The 16,752-nt window shown below is 40.2% G+C and overlaps 1 protein-coding gene across 1 annotated transcript in view; it reads left to right on the plus strand.

The window, feature by feature from the left end:
- NSF (N-ethylmaleimide sensitive factor, vesicle fusing ATPase) overlaps positions 1–16,752 on the plus strand; it is a 151,068-nt gene that overhangs the window by 68,408 nt on the left and 65,908 nt on the right. The window contains exon 9 of the mRNA XM_044247713.1: positions 11,781–11,980. Coding sequence (XP_044103648.1) covers positions 11,781–11,980 — 200 coding nt within the window. The remainder of the gene's footprint in view (positions 1–11,780; positions 11,981–16,752) is intronic.

Genomic DNA, 16,752 nt, shown 5'->3' on the forward strand with positions numbered 1-16,752 from the left:
AAATTTTCCTCTTTCGGATACCTAAAAGTTGACTGACAGTTTCTTCTCAGCACAGCTTGCCTCTGTATCCTCTTAGGAAAACAATGAAAATTCACTGCATTTTAAAATCAAAGAGCCTAGCAAACATACTTGTCACTGTTTGGGGATAATGTTTTGTAGGATTATAAACAGCAAACATTACTCTTTATTCATGTAGGTGCAGTGATAAGGCTGTATATTTTTCATTGAGCTATTTTAAGAAGAGAGATTATAATTAGCATAGTAGATATCTTATATTTTCATGTATCATTTTCATCAGAGGGCTGGATAAGCCTTATTATAGTGGATAAGGCCCTCTTCGGTTTAGACTTTCAGATCAGAAATCATTTCAGGTTATTCGTAGCGCACACCTTAAAGCCTCTTCAAGTTGTCCCCACCAGAATTTGTACGATTGTAATCACTGGGTGTCGGTACCTGGGGCTCAAACAATATTCCAAGTTTTATACATTGCTGGAGAATTAATTGCTAATTCAACGGAGAGAGGAAGAAGTGAGGTGGGAAGGCCTATCATAGTCATTGCCTCAAATGAAGAGGCAGAGGGTAGGCCGTGGTTGTCTAGCCTGGCAGGTGCGCTGTGGATGAAGTCCCCAGGAACAGCCTCAGCCCTCCCGGCAACAGCAAGTCATTCCAGGGGAGTGCCGGCAGAGCTGGGTGTGTGCTCCCTGAGAGGGAAGTGACAGCTGGGGGCTATGACAGTGGTTGCACTGGGGAGACACAGGGGACTTCCCAGAGGAAACATAAGGTAGAACCAGGGGTGGCGGAGACAGCAGGACGTGTGCACATGGAACTGATAATCGGAGTAGCCAGGGTTTATGGTAATGAGCTCTGGGTTGACCCTAAGTGAGCTTGGAAAACTTGAGGCATAGGGATGAACGGCCTCTGCCTGAGGCAGAGCAGATGGGATTGACTCCGACAATAATCTGCTCTACCTGGAATACGGAGGCTGCAGCCAGGGAGAATCCTGACTTACTGAAACTCCCGTGAAATCTTTGGGGAACTGCTGTGGTCCTCCTCATTTACTGCTGTGCCCATTTGCAGCTTGAGGTCCATCCTCAGGATGTGTACTAGCACTTGAAATCTTCAAGTGACCGTAGTGTCTGATAAGTGAAGGGGCCACAGTTACTAGTCTTAGAAGGAATTTCGTAAGCAAAATAGTCACTTATTTTCAAGCTTTACTGTCACCTAGCAGTAATGTAATTCTCACAGAACAGTTAGGAGTCTGGTTGCATTTCACTGGTCCTCTCCAACAAGATGGTAAAATGCAAGCTCATATTAATTAATAGCCAATATTTATGAGCTCTTACTATATGCCGACAAGTATGCTACGTGCTTTGGATGCCTTGTATTGAATCCTCATACTAACCTTCTAAGGTAGCTGCTGTTGTGATCTATGGCTAGGAAACTGAAGAACCAGGATTGAAACCAGGCAAGCTGAGTCCAGAGCTCACACTTTTTTATTTTTTAAACATAGAATGTATTATTTGTTTCGGGGTACAGATCTGTGAAGCATCAGTCTTAAACAATTCATAGCACTAATCATAGCACATACCCTCCCCAAAGTCCATCACCCAGCAGAGCTCACACTTATGACGGTGTATATAATATGGAATTCGTGGGGCACCACAGTGGCTCGGTGGTTAAGCCTCTGCCTTTGGCTCAGGTCCTGATCCCAGGGTCCTGGGATCGAGCCCTGTGTTGGGCTCCTTGCTCAGCGAGGAGCGTGCTTCTCCCTCTGCCTCTGCCTACTGCTCCCCTGCTTGTGTTCCCTCGCCTCCTGTCTCTCAATACATAAATAAATAAATAAATAAAATATTTGAAAAAATAAAATGAAATTTGTTTAACATAAAGACTGTCTTTTATTCTGAGATTCATTCATCCTACCTTTTGATATGAAAATATATCTCTTTTTATGAAATGTGGTGTTAGGAGATGTCAGGTTTGATTTTTTTGTTATTGTTTAAGAAAACTTTACCCTGAGGGCGCCTGGGTGGCTCAGTGGGTTAAGCCGCTGCCTTCGGCTCAGGTCATGATCCCAGGGTCCTGGGATCGAGTCCCACATCGGGGTCCTTGCTCGGCAGGGAGCTTGCTTCCCTCTCTCTCTCTGCCTGCCTCTCTGTCTACTTGTGATCTCTCTCTGTTAAATAAATTAATAAAATCTTTAAAAAAAAAAAAAAAGTTTACCCTGAAAAGTAAAAACTAAGCAACCCTATGATAGCACTTCTCCCCTGTTTAAAAAAAAAAAAAAGTTCTTTTCCTAGTTTGTGAAATCGAAGTCTGAAAACCACTGCTCAAAAAGGTGAGACTGTTAGTAATTTTTAATGTTCTCTAGAGATTTTTCACTCACATTATTTCCTGATGCGTTTAATCTGATAAATCTCATCCAGTCCATCTGGCACCTGACCACAAATCATATGTTCGTCTGGTGGACAGATACCTATTGTGAGACGTAATTAAAATGCAGTTTGTGGTTCATATTCGAGGGAATCATTAAAAACATTTTATGACGGGGCACCTGGGTGGCTCAATTGGTTAAGCGGCTGCCTTCGGCTCAGGTCATGATTCCAGGGGCTTAGGATCGAGCCCCGCATCGGGCTCCCTGCTCAGCAGAGAGTCTGCTTCTCTCTCTCCGTCTGCCTGCCGCTCAGCTTACTTGTGCTCTCTGTCTCTCCGTCAAATAAATAAATAAAATCTTTAAAAAAAAAAAAAAACTCTTTATGACAGGTGATCTAGAATGAGGTACCAGCAAGCCTTATACTAAATACTGAATGTAGTCTTACGTGAGGTTCCAGTGTCTCATTAACCTAAATCCTTAGTAAACAACAGCTATCATTGACTATGTTTATTTCTTGGGCATTTTTTATTGTTCCTGCTTTTAGTAGTAGCTACTGCATAAAAATAATAGGGCTAATACACAGGAACGCTTTTCCGTGTCAGTAACATTTGGAGAACAAAATGAGAGAGCAAGAGTAGCCAGCTCGGAAGTGCTCTGTCTCTCTCAAACAAATAAATTAAATATTTTTTTAAAATACAGGTTAAAAGCTCAAAAAAGATATCAGAACTACTGGTTCCATGTTTTTGAATGCTTGCTCTGGGCACATGAAAACTAGGGGAGCCAGGTAAGATGCTGCCTGACTTACTTGGTCCTCCCGAGTATAATTTTCACTGTGTTTTCTTTCTCTCTCTCTTATTCTGGACTTTGGTGTCCTTGCTGGTGATTTGTTCAACAACTTTTCTTCACGGTCCTTTGGCTTCCTCATTTCCAGTAAACTTCCCTTCATTCCATCGGAGGCCCCCCCGGCCTTTGCTCATACCCCAAGCTTCACTTTTAGCAGTAACGACCGCTTTGGGGATCCCCGTGTTAAGCATCCTGCTCTCCAGCCGCCTCCCATTTGTCCCGGGCTAGCACTGTCCTCACCCCGGCTCCAGCAGCTTGGGCCCCACAGGAACCCCCCAGTTAATTTATTCTCTCACTTTGCAACCTTTTGATTCTCTCTTCCCTCTTTACCCAACTTCGATTCTGTGGTCTACCATGTTTATCCTCCTCCCGTACAACCTTAATGGCCTTGTTCCTTATCTTCCCTGTATGTCAAAGCCCTGGATATGTCTCGGCTGCCTGCTGGCTCTGGATCGGGACCCAGACTACTGACTGTGGCTTTAGAAGAGCCCAAGGCAGGATGTCCGATCTCAATTTAAATTTAAGAAGCACATCTCAAGTGGGCCCTCAGTGTTTCTTGGCATGGGTATTTCCTGCTGTTCCTTCTGTATTTCCCTAGTCTAGCCACTTTACTCTCCTTCTCTCCAAGAGGACCAGTTCCTCTTTTCTGTTCTCCTCAGACCTCCAGCATCATGTCTTCCAGTCCCTCATCAGCCGCTGGTGCCCTGGAATCATGATTTCATTGAGAAAATAGAAGTAGTCGGAAGAGATCGGCCTCCTCTTCCCTACCACCAAACATAGCATTTGTTGAATGAGTGAAAGAATATGCTGTCCCAGAACTTTACTTATTCCTATATTCAAAGGTAATCAGCAACTTACATTCCAAAACCGTATATAAATCTGGTTTTGCCATTTTAGATTATGCTTTTCACAACCACCATTATGCTGCTGTAACCAAGAGTTATTAATATGTTTGTGCCTTAACCAAGTAAAAACTAGGTATTTTTAAAAAGTTGATTATTAACAGAAGCAATTAGTAAAATAAGCACTTAAGTAATTGAATATGGGAAATTAAAGATTATTTATTTATTTATTTGACAGACAGAGATCACAAGTAGGCAAAGAGACAGGCAGAGAGAAAGGAAGAAGCAGGCTTTCTGCTGAGCAGAGAGCCCGATGAGGGGCTTGATCCCAGGACTCTGGGATCATGACCTGAGCCAAAGGCAGAGGCCTTAACCCACTGAGCCACCCAGGTGCCCCTGAATATGGGAAATTAAGAGAAGAAATCCTTTGGGGCTATGTTTGATTATGCTATTAGCCCATGATAGCTCTAACTTGTAGAAGTGACAAAAGAAGGAGAAAAGATTCGAATGACGTAGAAAAAGAAGGTAAAGCCTCAAACTTTGTGGATGAGAACAAGTCGTATGAGAGTTTCATCCTCCCACGTTAGGAAAATTGGATAATAGGATTTACTTAGTTATAAATATGTTGGCTTTAAATTTGTGCTGCTATTTACCTCATGTCGCTCAACTTAAAGATTTAGTTTTGAAAAAAAAATTAAAGGGGTTAAAACAAAAAAAAATCAAGATCCTTATGCCAGCTTTAATGAAATTTCTATTTATGGAGTTGAGTAAGAGTCTGCACCTTATGGGGGCACCTGGTGGCTCAGTTGGTTAAACATCTGTCTTTGGCTCGGGTCATGATTTCAGGGTCCTGGGATCGAACCCCACATTGGGCTCCCTGCTCTCTGAGGAGTCTTCTTGTCTCTCTCCTCTCCCTCTGCCCCTTCCCTTGCTTGTTCTCTCTCTCTCTCTCTCAAATATATAAATAAAGTCCTTAAAAAAAAAAGTCTACACCTCACCAAACACCTTAAATAGCTTAGATAATCACAGCAAAGAGGAGAGTCCCTCAGTGACCTGAGTTCCATATTCTGAGTTCACTTAATGGCACCTGTGTGGTCAGGCGTGCGTTCCCACACATTTTCCCAGTTTCCCATGTTCTTTCCAAACCTTTACCGTGCTTCCCAGGATCATCTCCTCATCCCTCATTTTGTAGATGACCTGGCTCCTGCTTAACATAGTAAATAGAGCCCAATCGGCATAACCTCCGCTCGCTTCCTCATCCTCCTTTACTTAACTAATCTCTAATCCCGGAAGAAGAGGTTTCCTTGCAAGGTATCTCTCAAAGTCCCTCCTTTGTGTCGCCAGAGTTCCCCAAATTGTGATCTGTGTTCCTGCTTATATTAGTTTCCTTTTCCCACCTCAACCCGAAATGATCTGACCCTGACCCAAGACCTTATGGCTCAGATCAGCATGGATTTCCTGGTTTTTACATCTGGTGTTCTCTTTTCAAGCCCCAGCCTCTATCTCTGCACCTATTGTTCCCATTGTCACACTTCTCTGCTTAAAACTTCTTGTGGCTTTTCACGTGCTCAGAGCAGGCATTCAGAAACATGGAACCAGAAGTTCTGATATCTTTTTTGAGCTTTCAACCTGTATTTTTTTTTAAATATTTAATGTATTTGTTTGAGAGAGACAGAGCACAAGCTGGGGAAGGGAGAAGCAGACTCCCCACTGCACAAGGAGCCTGACTCGGGACTCAATCCCAGGACCTTCGATCATGACCTGAGCTGAAGATAGACGCTTAACTGGCTGAGCCACCCAGAGGCCTCTCAACCTGTATTTTTTAAGGGATGTTACTACATGAATCTTAAATGCCTTATAGCTAAAAACAAAGTTATGATTTCCTCTCTCCTCTTGCTAACTTCTTGGTTATGTTCTAGGGTTTCATCATTTTACCATGTGCCCAGGCTACATACCCTTGGGTCAACCTTGACTACTACTCTTTCTTTTATTTTCCTTTGGCTTCTGAGCTCTGATGAATATCTTCCAAATCTTCCTTTCCTTTCCTACTATAATTTCTTATGACTATTGCCTCTTTCCATTTCTGGTCTCTTGTCTGGATTATTTCAGTAGTACATTCAGGGGTTTTAAATTTGGATTTCATGAATAGACCTCAGAGGATCTAAGAATATCATCAAAATTGCTTGCACATTTTTTGTACATGTGCATTTTTCAGGACAGGTCCATTAGACTATTCCATGGGAAAGAAAGTAAGAGAATGAGAGACTAGGACAATTTAAATGAGTCAGTTCCACTGATTTCTCTCCTTTCCATGCCTGCTCTTTGCTATTTAGTTCACCAGCTCAGGGCGCTGATCTCTGAGTAGCGAGGCACGTGAAGACATCGAGAAAGAACAAGTGACAGCAGTCAGTTCAGCTTGGCAGTCAGGACAGTCAGCGGCCACAGGTCAGAGGCTTTCCAGCATCAGAGCCATGTCTTTTTTTTTTAAAGATTTTATTTATTTATTTGACAGACAGAGATCACAAGTAGGCAGAGAGGCAGGCAGAGAGAGAGGAGGAAGCAGGCTCCCTGCTGAGCAGAGCCCGATGCGGGGCTCGATCCCAGGACCCTGAGATCATGACGGGGCTCGATCCCAGGACCCTGAGATCATGACCTGAGCCGAAAGCAGCGGCTTAACCCACTGAGCCACCCCAGCGCCCCCAGAGCCATGTCTTAATGTACTCCAGAAGCTCTGGAGAAAGCTGGGGCATCCGTAGGGAACTGTCCTCCTAAGGCCTCTGGACCCATTTGTTCAAATGGTTCCAAAGGACTTGGAGGAAAATGAAAGTTTAATTGGCAAAAATCCAGAGCCGGCCAGTGAGGCAGTGTCCCCAGAAAAAGGCTAAAAATATTCCTCCAACTCGACTTTTACCCTCTCATCTTTGTTCTTCGGTCCTCCCTTCACTCTATCTACCAGCAGAGTTAGTTTTTATTTTTTTATTTTTTAAGATTTTATTTATTTATTTGACAGGCAGAGATTACAGTAGGCAGAGAGGCAGGCAGAGAGAGAGAAGGAAGCAGGCTCCCTGCCAAGCAGAGAGCCTGATGTGGGGCTCGATCCTGGGATCATGACCTGAGCTGAAGGCAGAGGCTTTAACCCACTGAGCCACCCAGGCGCTCATAGTTTTTAAACATATATCTCATTGTGTACACTCCCTGATTAAAAACCTCGGGGTTTTTCAAGACAAATTAAAAACTACTGGGCATGGTGTCAAGGCCTTCCATAGTAGGGAACCTGTCAGCCTCGTCTCCAGACACTCCCCACCCCCTCCAAGGCTGTAGTCACAACAGGTTACTACTGGCTGTTTTGAAAGGACAGCTTCTATGTCCGTCCCTCTATGCCTTTGTTTGATCATGCTAGTTTCCCTTGTTAGGTGCCATTTCCTCTCCCGTGCTCAGTCATGAACCTCCTACTGTCCTTCAAGGCCTGCACTAAATATTATTTCTTCCTGTGTCCATCCCTCATTTTCTGCCATCACCCTGGCGAAGTCAGTCTCTTTTGGCCAGGTTCCAAAAACACTTCATACATATCTCTGATAATGTCATATTATATTGTAGATAACCTATTTTTGTTTCTGTCTTTCCTACTAAACCAGAAAATGCCCTGCAGGTAGGTACTGCCTTTTTCATGTTTGTATCCCTAACACCTAGTTTCATGCCTAGTCCAAACAGGAGCTTAATACACTTTTGTTGAATGGAATTACTTACGAAGAGTTTTTATGACTCATTTAAAATTAGAGACCAATGCTTATTTAATAAGTCAGAAGAGGCTATAATAATAGTAGTAATAACAAAGTCCCATTTCCACTGCTTATTCAAGTAACTGCTTCCTTTGTGGAAGTGGATTTTGGAAATCTTCACTTGTCAATGTATATTTTTTTAAACGATTTTATTTATTATTTATTTGACAGACAGAGATCACAGGTAGGCAGAGAGGCAGGCAGGGCAGTGGGGAAGCAGGCTCCCTGCTGAGCAGAGAGCCTGATGTGGGACTCGATCCCAGGACCCTGGGATCATGACCTGAGCCGAAGACAGAGGCTTTAACCCACTTAGCCACCCAGGTGCCGCGTCGATATATATTTTTGATGTGCTTGCGATCCTGAAAGAATTATAGTTCTAATGCAGACTAGAGCTTCTATTCTCTATTTTTGTCATATTGAGTAGATTTGGTCATTTCAGAGATCTGTATGAGCTACAGTAAGTTCCATGGATGGATTTGCGTTTTATCTCTTTTTCAGACTTCATGGTGATATTTTGTGAATCATTTATAAGTCCATTTAATTCAAACCACGTTAAATTGAGCATTTTCCATATATGAAAACAGAGTTATAGAGTTAAGATTCTAGTACAGACAGTCCCCAACCTATGATGGTTTGACGTAATGATTTTTTGACTTTATCATGGTGTGAAAGCAATATGCATTCAGTAGAAACCATATTTCAAATTTTGAATTTTGGTCTTCCTGGGCTAGAGATAAGCAGCACAATATTCTCTCACGATTCTGGGCTGCAGCACCCACCTCTCCCAGTTGCCTGTGCCATCACAAGGGTTGTCTTCAACTAGCAGTGAGTTGATGATAACTTATGATGATAAGTTCAGGCCGATCTATGTTATATATTATATAGTTCTGCTAAATTTGCAAAGTCCCAGTCACTATAAGTATGTTTTTTAGGCATTAGTTCATTAATGAAAGTAAACACTTCCATAAATGAAGAACTTCAAATAATTTTTTAATCTTATTTTTTTTAGGATTTTATTTATTTGTCAGAGGGAGCGCAAGCAGGAAGAGTGGCAGACAGAGGCAGAGGGAAAAGCAGGCTCCCCGCTAAGCAAGGAGCCCAATGTGGGGCTTGATCCCAGGACCCTGGGATCATGACCTGAGCCGAAGGCAGATGCTTAACTAACTGAGCCACCCCAGGCTTCCCTCAAATAATTTTTTTAAATCGTCATCTCTCCTTCATTTCTTTGAGTTTTGTAGGAAAGCAGACAACAACAATTTACTTATTCAGCCATTTACTGAGTACATATTATATGTTAGACATTATGGTGGATGTTTGCAATTCCGGATTGATGAGCTAGCACCTGCCCTTGAATAGTTCATGATCTTATGGAGAAGGTATATAAACAAATAATTGCAACTTAAGCCTTGGAGAAGAGGAAGGAAACTCCTTGAGAAACCATGATGAGATTAAGACTGGATGTATCTGCAGATGAATTTGTGGTTAGAGAATCAATGAGCTGAAGGGAGTTCATACCTGATAGTCTTTTTTTTTTTTTTAATATGAAGTTGGAATCTAGGTCTTTTCTATGAATTAAACACATAGGGTAGCACTTGAGAAGAACGGTGAAGATCTAGATGATTAATGTAGAGAATGGGAGGTGGACTAATAGAAAACATTAAAGGGTGGCATGCAGTATTGAGAAGCAGTGAGCATGGAACCGAAAGTGGATAAAAGGAAATCGTGAGAATATCAGTCAGGACAGTGGTGTTATTTTCTCTGACCGTGCTCTGTGGCCAACATGTAGGTGCAGTAAAGTCATATTGTGTTCAGGACTGTGGGATGAGTAGAAGAGAAGTGTAAGAAGGCCAAGGAGTTGGAAGAAAGTATAGCTTAATGTGGAAGGACGTAGCATTATGAGGAAGTGGATAAACTTGGAGAAAGTTAAGAAATTAGAGGAGGAGGATAAGGCCTGGTACTTTGTCGGTCCTCAGCAATTATTCATTTTCTTCTTTCTGGCTCCCCTTTCCTGTGCCTTGTTTTACCAACACCATGACCAGCTGCCTCTGCTATGGTTTATATGAACAGTTTCAAGTCATGATGGTAGCATTTGGCTCGGAGGGTAAGATTAGCAGCCGGGTCCCGAAGTCTTCATCAGAAGTACCCCAGTGGTTTGGATGCTTGCAGTGCCTGATGAGGCTGGCCTTGGCCTCTAGGAGAAGCTCACGCCTTACCCCTCATCCCACTACTTCTTGTGCTCCAAGAGTGGATCGAGGCCAAAGACGTTTCATTGGCCATGGTTCTCAGACCAGGAATTTATTTGGTGATGAGAAAAGTTAAGACCCTAAGCCTTCAAGGGTTTCCACTAAGTTCCCCTTGTCTCTACAAATCTAATCATAAGCGCACATCTCATTACTTTCAAAGATTTAAAAAGGAGTCTTTTTTTGACATACAGAAGTAATGACCATACTGGCAACCCAAAGGGTATTCCTTTTTTTTTTTTTTTTTTTTTAAGATTTTATGTATTTATTTGGCAGTAATTACAAGTAGGCAGAGAGGCAGGCAGAGTGAGAGAGAGGGAAGCAGGCTCCCTGCTGAGCAGAGAGCCTGATGTGAGGCTCGATCCCAGGACCCTGAGATCACGACCTGAGCTGAAGGTAGAGGCTCAACCCATTGAGCCACCCAAGGGCCCCCCAAAGGGTATTCCTACTCCAAATCTAAAATACCTAGTAGAGTTGGTTGTACCTTGTGATTTCTTTTATGTGAGTTATTAAATGTATTGTCATAATTTTTTTAAAGAAACAGTTTTTAAGGCTTTCATTCCAAATGAGGACAAATTATCATACATGGAAACATACTATATTTCATTTCCAGAAATTTTCTTTTTCACCTGTACTTTTGAGTGTAACACCAAAATCTAATAAATTGTTATTTCACAGAATGCTTTTTTGTTGTAGTACAAGGGAAAAACTCATAAGAAAAGAGTCCTGCATCCCAATTGTGACACTGCAGGAAAGGTGAGAATTCCTAGAGTTAGTAAAGTGAAACCACAGGTCATCAGAATCTTAGAAATGGAGTAAATGCTCATGAAGAAATCCTGGGGAGTCTAAATCACCAGTCTTGCTCTTTCCCTATTGTTACGGATACCTTTTAAGGCATTTAGCAATGCTTGCCTAGAAAAGAATTGAATACTGTTCTCTTGAAATTTCATCTTCATCTGGGTGGTGTTGAGAAAAGCGTGTGCCTCCCTTGGCATTAGTCACATGAAGTAGGACATTCAGCTTTATCCACTAAGTTGTAACATCCATCTGGATCTTTCGGATTGCTCTATACCAGCCAACTCAAAACATGTTTGCCCATTCTTCAAGGGCTTGTGTTGACAGGTAGACCTGTAATTTCTATGACTAAGATATGGTTTCCATAGCCTACCGTATCATAATAGATTTGTGTTGGGTTAAATTTGCCTAAAAGCAGATCTCTTTTATTCATTGACTTTAAAGCAAAAGATAATGGAAAATAAGTAATACTTCCTAATTAGGTATTTAGGTTAAAGAGACATTTTCAGAGTTAAAAGTATTTGTTCTAAATGATAGTTCAAATATACTTTTCTAAAGACCTTTAATTGGCAACTTTGACACTCAAATACTGGTACTTGTATAAGAATTTTTTCTGGATTTTCTATTTTGAAAAAGAGTTTTAGGGACACCTGGCTGGCTCAGTCAGTAGAGCGTGCAACCCTTGATCTCCAGGTCATGCATTCAAACCCCATGTTGGGTGTGGAGCCTACTTTAAGAAAAAAAAGAGCTTTAGTTGTTCATTCTTGTTCTGTTCAGGCACTTGGATATTATATGTTAATGACATGACTGTAGTTTTCCTAACACGCATATGAAGAAGAAAGATTTTCCTTTCGATGTCTTACTTGGATTTTAGGTAATTGATATAAGTCTGTTTTCTTTTCCTCTTTAGGTTGCAAACATGTTAAAGGCATCCTGTTATATGGGCCCCCAGGTTGTGGTAAGACTCTCTTGGCTCGACAGATTGGCAAGATGTTAAATGCAAGGGAGCCCAAAGTGGTCAACGGCCCAGAAATCCTTAACAAGTATGTGGGAGAATCAGAGGCTAACATCCGTAAACTCTTTGCTGATGCTGAAGAGGAACAAAGGAGGGTAATGTTAATATAAGTATAATTTAGTGAAAGTTTGTTATCGCTTTTATGATGAATGAAACCAAAGCTAAGATGGAAATCTTGTTACCGTGATCCATGTTTTGAAAAACATGCAGGTAGAATTTATTTAGTACTGAACTGTATCACGGAACCAGGGATTATGGGGCATTTACATGATGTGAACACATGCCATTAACCACATGGACATAATACCAAGAGAGATGATTATATAAGCCAAAGGTTTTGCAAAAACAGCTCATGAATTTATTTTCAGGTGTCACTTTTATTCCACATTACTTTCAGAGAGTTAAACTCATTTATCCTTTGGCAAAGGGGGAAACTAAATTCATAAAATGACTAGTAGAATTATCTATATGTAAGGAGTAGCTGCTGAAAGCGAGTTTACTTACCACTGAGTCTCCTCAGCTGTAGAGTGACAGGTATGAATTGTTAGGTCTCAAAGGAAAGTTTGATGTGGGTCTTAGAAAAAAATTAATTAAAAGTCAAAGCAGAGTTTACTAATTGTTATGGTTAATTTTATGTGTCAGTCTGATTGGGCCTCAGGGTGACCACACATTTGGTTAAACATTATTCTGGGTGTGTTTGTGAGGATATTTCTGGATGAGATTACCATTTGCATTGGTAGACTGAGTAAAGCAATTGCCCTCCCTAATATGGGTGGGCCCCATTCAATCAGTGGAAAGCCTGGCTAGAACAAAGGGCTGCTCCTCCTCTGACTAAGGGAATTTCCTACTGCCTGACTGCTTTTATCTGGGCCATCAGTTCTTCCCTGCCTTTATACTCAGACTGAAACTGCCTCCCTTGGAAGCTCAGTCTCCAGCTTATAGGCCCTACCATTGGCTCTCCTGTGTCTCCAGCTTGTCAAGTGCAGATGTGGGACTTATCAAGCCCCATAATTGGGTTACCCAAATCCTTATAATTCATCTTTCTGTAGATTGATATAGATCTATATTTAGATCTATGTGGATCTCTCTCTCTATGTGTGTATATTTTCAGATGACCAATAGGGATAGATCTAGAGATCCATCTTACTGATTACATTTCTCTAGAAAACCCTCATACACTAATACTAACATTTATTTCATTGACAGAAGTTCAAAAACAATGCCATCAGATTTCTGCTTCTAGCAATGCAGTAGAGTAGGTAACCTAAAAACCTGCCTTCTGTAAATACCTTCAAATGCAGGGTAGAATATAACTAAAATCATTTTAAATGCATAATTTAGTTCTCAAGAAAGAAAAGGAGATCTCCAGAAATGAAAAGAAAACTCTGAAAATTAGAGTGGTAGAGATAAGAATTGCAGCTTTTTGCTTTGGTAATCTAGGAGTTTGGGTTTTAGTACCTGCTAGCTGGCAGAAAATGAGTCCTTGAACCCACTTCAGATGTGGACTAGGAACTGGAACCTTCAAAGGGGTTGTGTCCTCAATGAAAAGAATGGACTAGAAATTGCTCACTAGCACAAAGAAATAATAAAGACATTTAACCATCTGTCTGAGTTCTTCAGTGGGATCTAAAGAATCTTTCATGGGAATTCTGAACTGTGGTTTCTTACCTCATGCTTAGGATTTGAAAACACACACACACACACACACACACACACACACACACCTCACCACCACCACCAACATCACCACCCCCAACCCCACCCCTGACTTATGTGGTCTGGGGCCCCCGTGCTGAGAAATTGATTTAAAGATGAATCCTGAACTAATAATAGCATGGGGTTGATAGGTATTAACAAACCTCTGGGGAGGAGGAGAATGGAGGCTCAGAAAAAAAGATCCTGGTGTGTAAGGTCATCATCCCTTTGGAGATATTAGCCATTTCTGGAGGGAGCTGCTAAACCGCTGTGCAGCCCTTTTGACAGGCCAGTGGGAACAATGGGCCAGAGGTTAAAAATGAACGGCTCACAAAGAAAGGACACCTGATGAACATGTCTCAGTTGGAGCTGGGACCCTGGAATGCTGCACAATAGAAGCAGGGGTTAACCCGAAGTAGACATGCTCTCACAGAGGCCAGCTTTGAATTGCATCTCATTTCTCTAAAATTAAATTGAAGGCTCCTAAATCACTGGTGCCTCTTGGCATCCAGCAAAATTGTAGATCCTTCCTGGAGGAAGGTAATATCATGCAAAGCCACAGATTATTAGTTTACAAATGAGATGCCTGGTTATAATCAAAAGCAGTCAGGTACACAAACACATAGACAACTTGAAGAAAGAGAAACAAAAGGTGATAGAGATTGGGCCTCCAGATACCGGAATTCTCAGATACAGGCTTTTAAAGTAACCTCACTTACCATGTTCCAAGGGAAATAAGATTGAAGATTTTGGCCGAGCGGTGATTTGTTTAAAAAAAAAAAAAAAAATCAAATGGAAATTCTGGGAATGAGAAATTCAGCAACTGAAATTAACTCAAATAGATGGGTATAAATAGCAGATTAGATGCAGCTGAAGAGAGGATTGGTGCACTGAAAGTTGTTAGACAAAAATAACCAGAGAAAGGATGAAAGCAATGGAAAGTGTCAGAAAATACCAACACAAATGATGGAAACCGGAAATCAGTTGAATGTTTTTTCTAAGAAGTTGAGAGAGAAGAACTGTTAACTTAGAACTTTGTATCCAGTGAATGGATAAATCATCATGTAATATCCCATGAAGTATTACACAGTAATAAATAAACAGAATATGGTCATACGTAGTTGTGAGTCTCACAAATAAATATTGAGCAAAAGAAACCAGACAAGAAAGAATACATTCTGTATGATTCCATTTATGTAAGGTTCAACTAAAATATAATATTTAATGATACAGGCCTAGGTGGTAAACTATAAAGAAGAGTGAGAAGTAATTTCCATAAAAAATCAGTTTGGGGTTGCATATAGGAAGTAATGGGGAGGGATACTGAGGAAGAGTTGTGAGGACATTCACTCACGATGCTGGCACTGTTCTATTTCTTGTTACGTTATATGGATATTCATTTTGTGACAGTTTCTTGAAACATGCATTCGTATTTTGTGAACTTTGTCTGTATACCATAGTTCACCATGAAAAAGTTTCTAAGAGGTAAACTTAATAATCAGTGTATGAGACAACAATATTAGTCATCAATACAGGTGGTTTTTTTTAAGGTTAGAACTAAAGTATGGAACAAAACATATGGGAAGTGGATTAAGTCTGTGTAAGATCTTTGTATTATTTGGGAAGAAGATAGTACTATTAATAACATTAAGCTTTAAGTTAGATGGGTATGTGAAAATTGTGTTTAACTTTCACCCTTTTCCAAAGCGTGAGGAGGAGCTGGGAGAGGAATAGCAAAAACTCAAATTCTTTAGAAGCCATGACTCAAAGAAAGTGTGAAGATATTGAAAATGTAACTTCAAAAAAAATTTCATTTACATCAACAATCAAAATGATGAGTACTAGAACTAAGTCTTAACAGGAAAATTAAAGGAGAAAATTATAAACATTTTTGAGAATCTTTTTTCAAGAGCTACTGAAGGATGTGATGTTTATGTGTGGGAATCTGACAATATCATAAAATAACATCTTCCCATATTAATTTATAAATTTATGCTTTTCCAATCAAGTCTGATGGGAATTTTTTGGAATTTGACAACTTGATTTTTTTTTGAATACTTAAAGAGCCATGAAAATTTTCAAAAATTATGAAGAACTTATTTCACATCATACTGGAAAGCTGTAGTAATTGAGACAGTTATATATTCTTGCATAAATAGACCAAGGAAACAGAATAGAACACAGGAAGTACTTATTATATGAAAAGTGACAGTACAAATGAAAGGGGAAGGAATATTCCATGAATCTGGATGAGATCATCAGCTTTCTGTTTCAACTAAGGTAAAATACAGTCCTTATCGTATCATACAGAACTGCAAAATGGATTTGCAAAAAATAAATGAAACTTACCAGAGGAAACATTTTTAGAAGAAATCTAGGCAAAAAGCTTTAAGAATTGAGGCTAGAGAAGAATTTCTTTAAAAAAAAAAAAAAAGGAAGAAAGAAAGGTATTTATTTATTTATTTATTTATTGCCTCCCAGGTACCCCAAGAAGAATCTCTTTATTAAGATTTGGAAATCAAATCCATAAAAGAAAAAATGTAAATTTGGTTACATTAATATAATATGAAGAAAATTTCCTCTGACAAATTACACGGAATAGAGATGTAACAGACTGGAGAGGATATTTGCTTTGTATATAATCTACAAAGAGCTGGTGTTTTATAAATTATCTGTAATAACTCCTTTATAAAAAGTATGAAAAAGACAAATACCACAATTTAAAAAATAAAACCAACTAACAGGGACACCCGGGTGGCTCAGTTAGTTGAGTGTCTGGCTCGGTTTTGGCTCAGGTAATGATCTCAGGTCTTTGGCCTCAGCTACATTGGTTCTCGAAGGCATGGGTCCTAGTGGATCGGTACAAGTCCAGTAATTCACAAGTTCAGTAACTCTTCAGAGAGTCCCAGAACCAATTCAGTTTTACCGTTCATCCCTAATACTACAATATTTTCTGTTTCAAAAATCTTATAAACACTCAGTGTACCAAGAAAAATTATCACCACCATTTACTATGTGGGTTGAAAGAACTCCTTTTTTAAAATTTTAAATTATTTTACAAATAATTTATAAATATAAGAATAAAAGAGAGTGAAAGACTATTATATATTTAATAAGAACTTAAATATAGCAAACTAAATTTTTATTCCATATTTTCTTGGTCTTGAAGATA

The sequence above is a fragment of the Neovison vison genome, chromosome 5 (genome assembly GCF_020171115.1).
Source record: "Neovison vison isolate M4711 chromosome 5, ASM_NN_V1, whole genome shotgun sequence".
In the NCBI taxonomy this organism is placed as follows: domain Eukaryota; kingdom Metazoa; phylum Chordata; class Mammalia; order Carnivora; family Mustelidae; genus Neogale; species Neogale vison.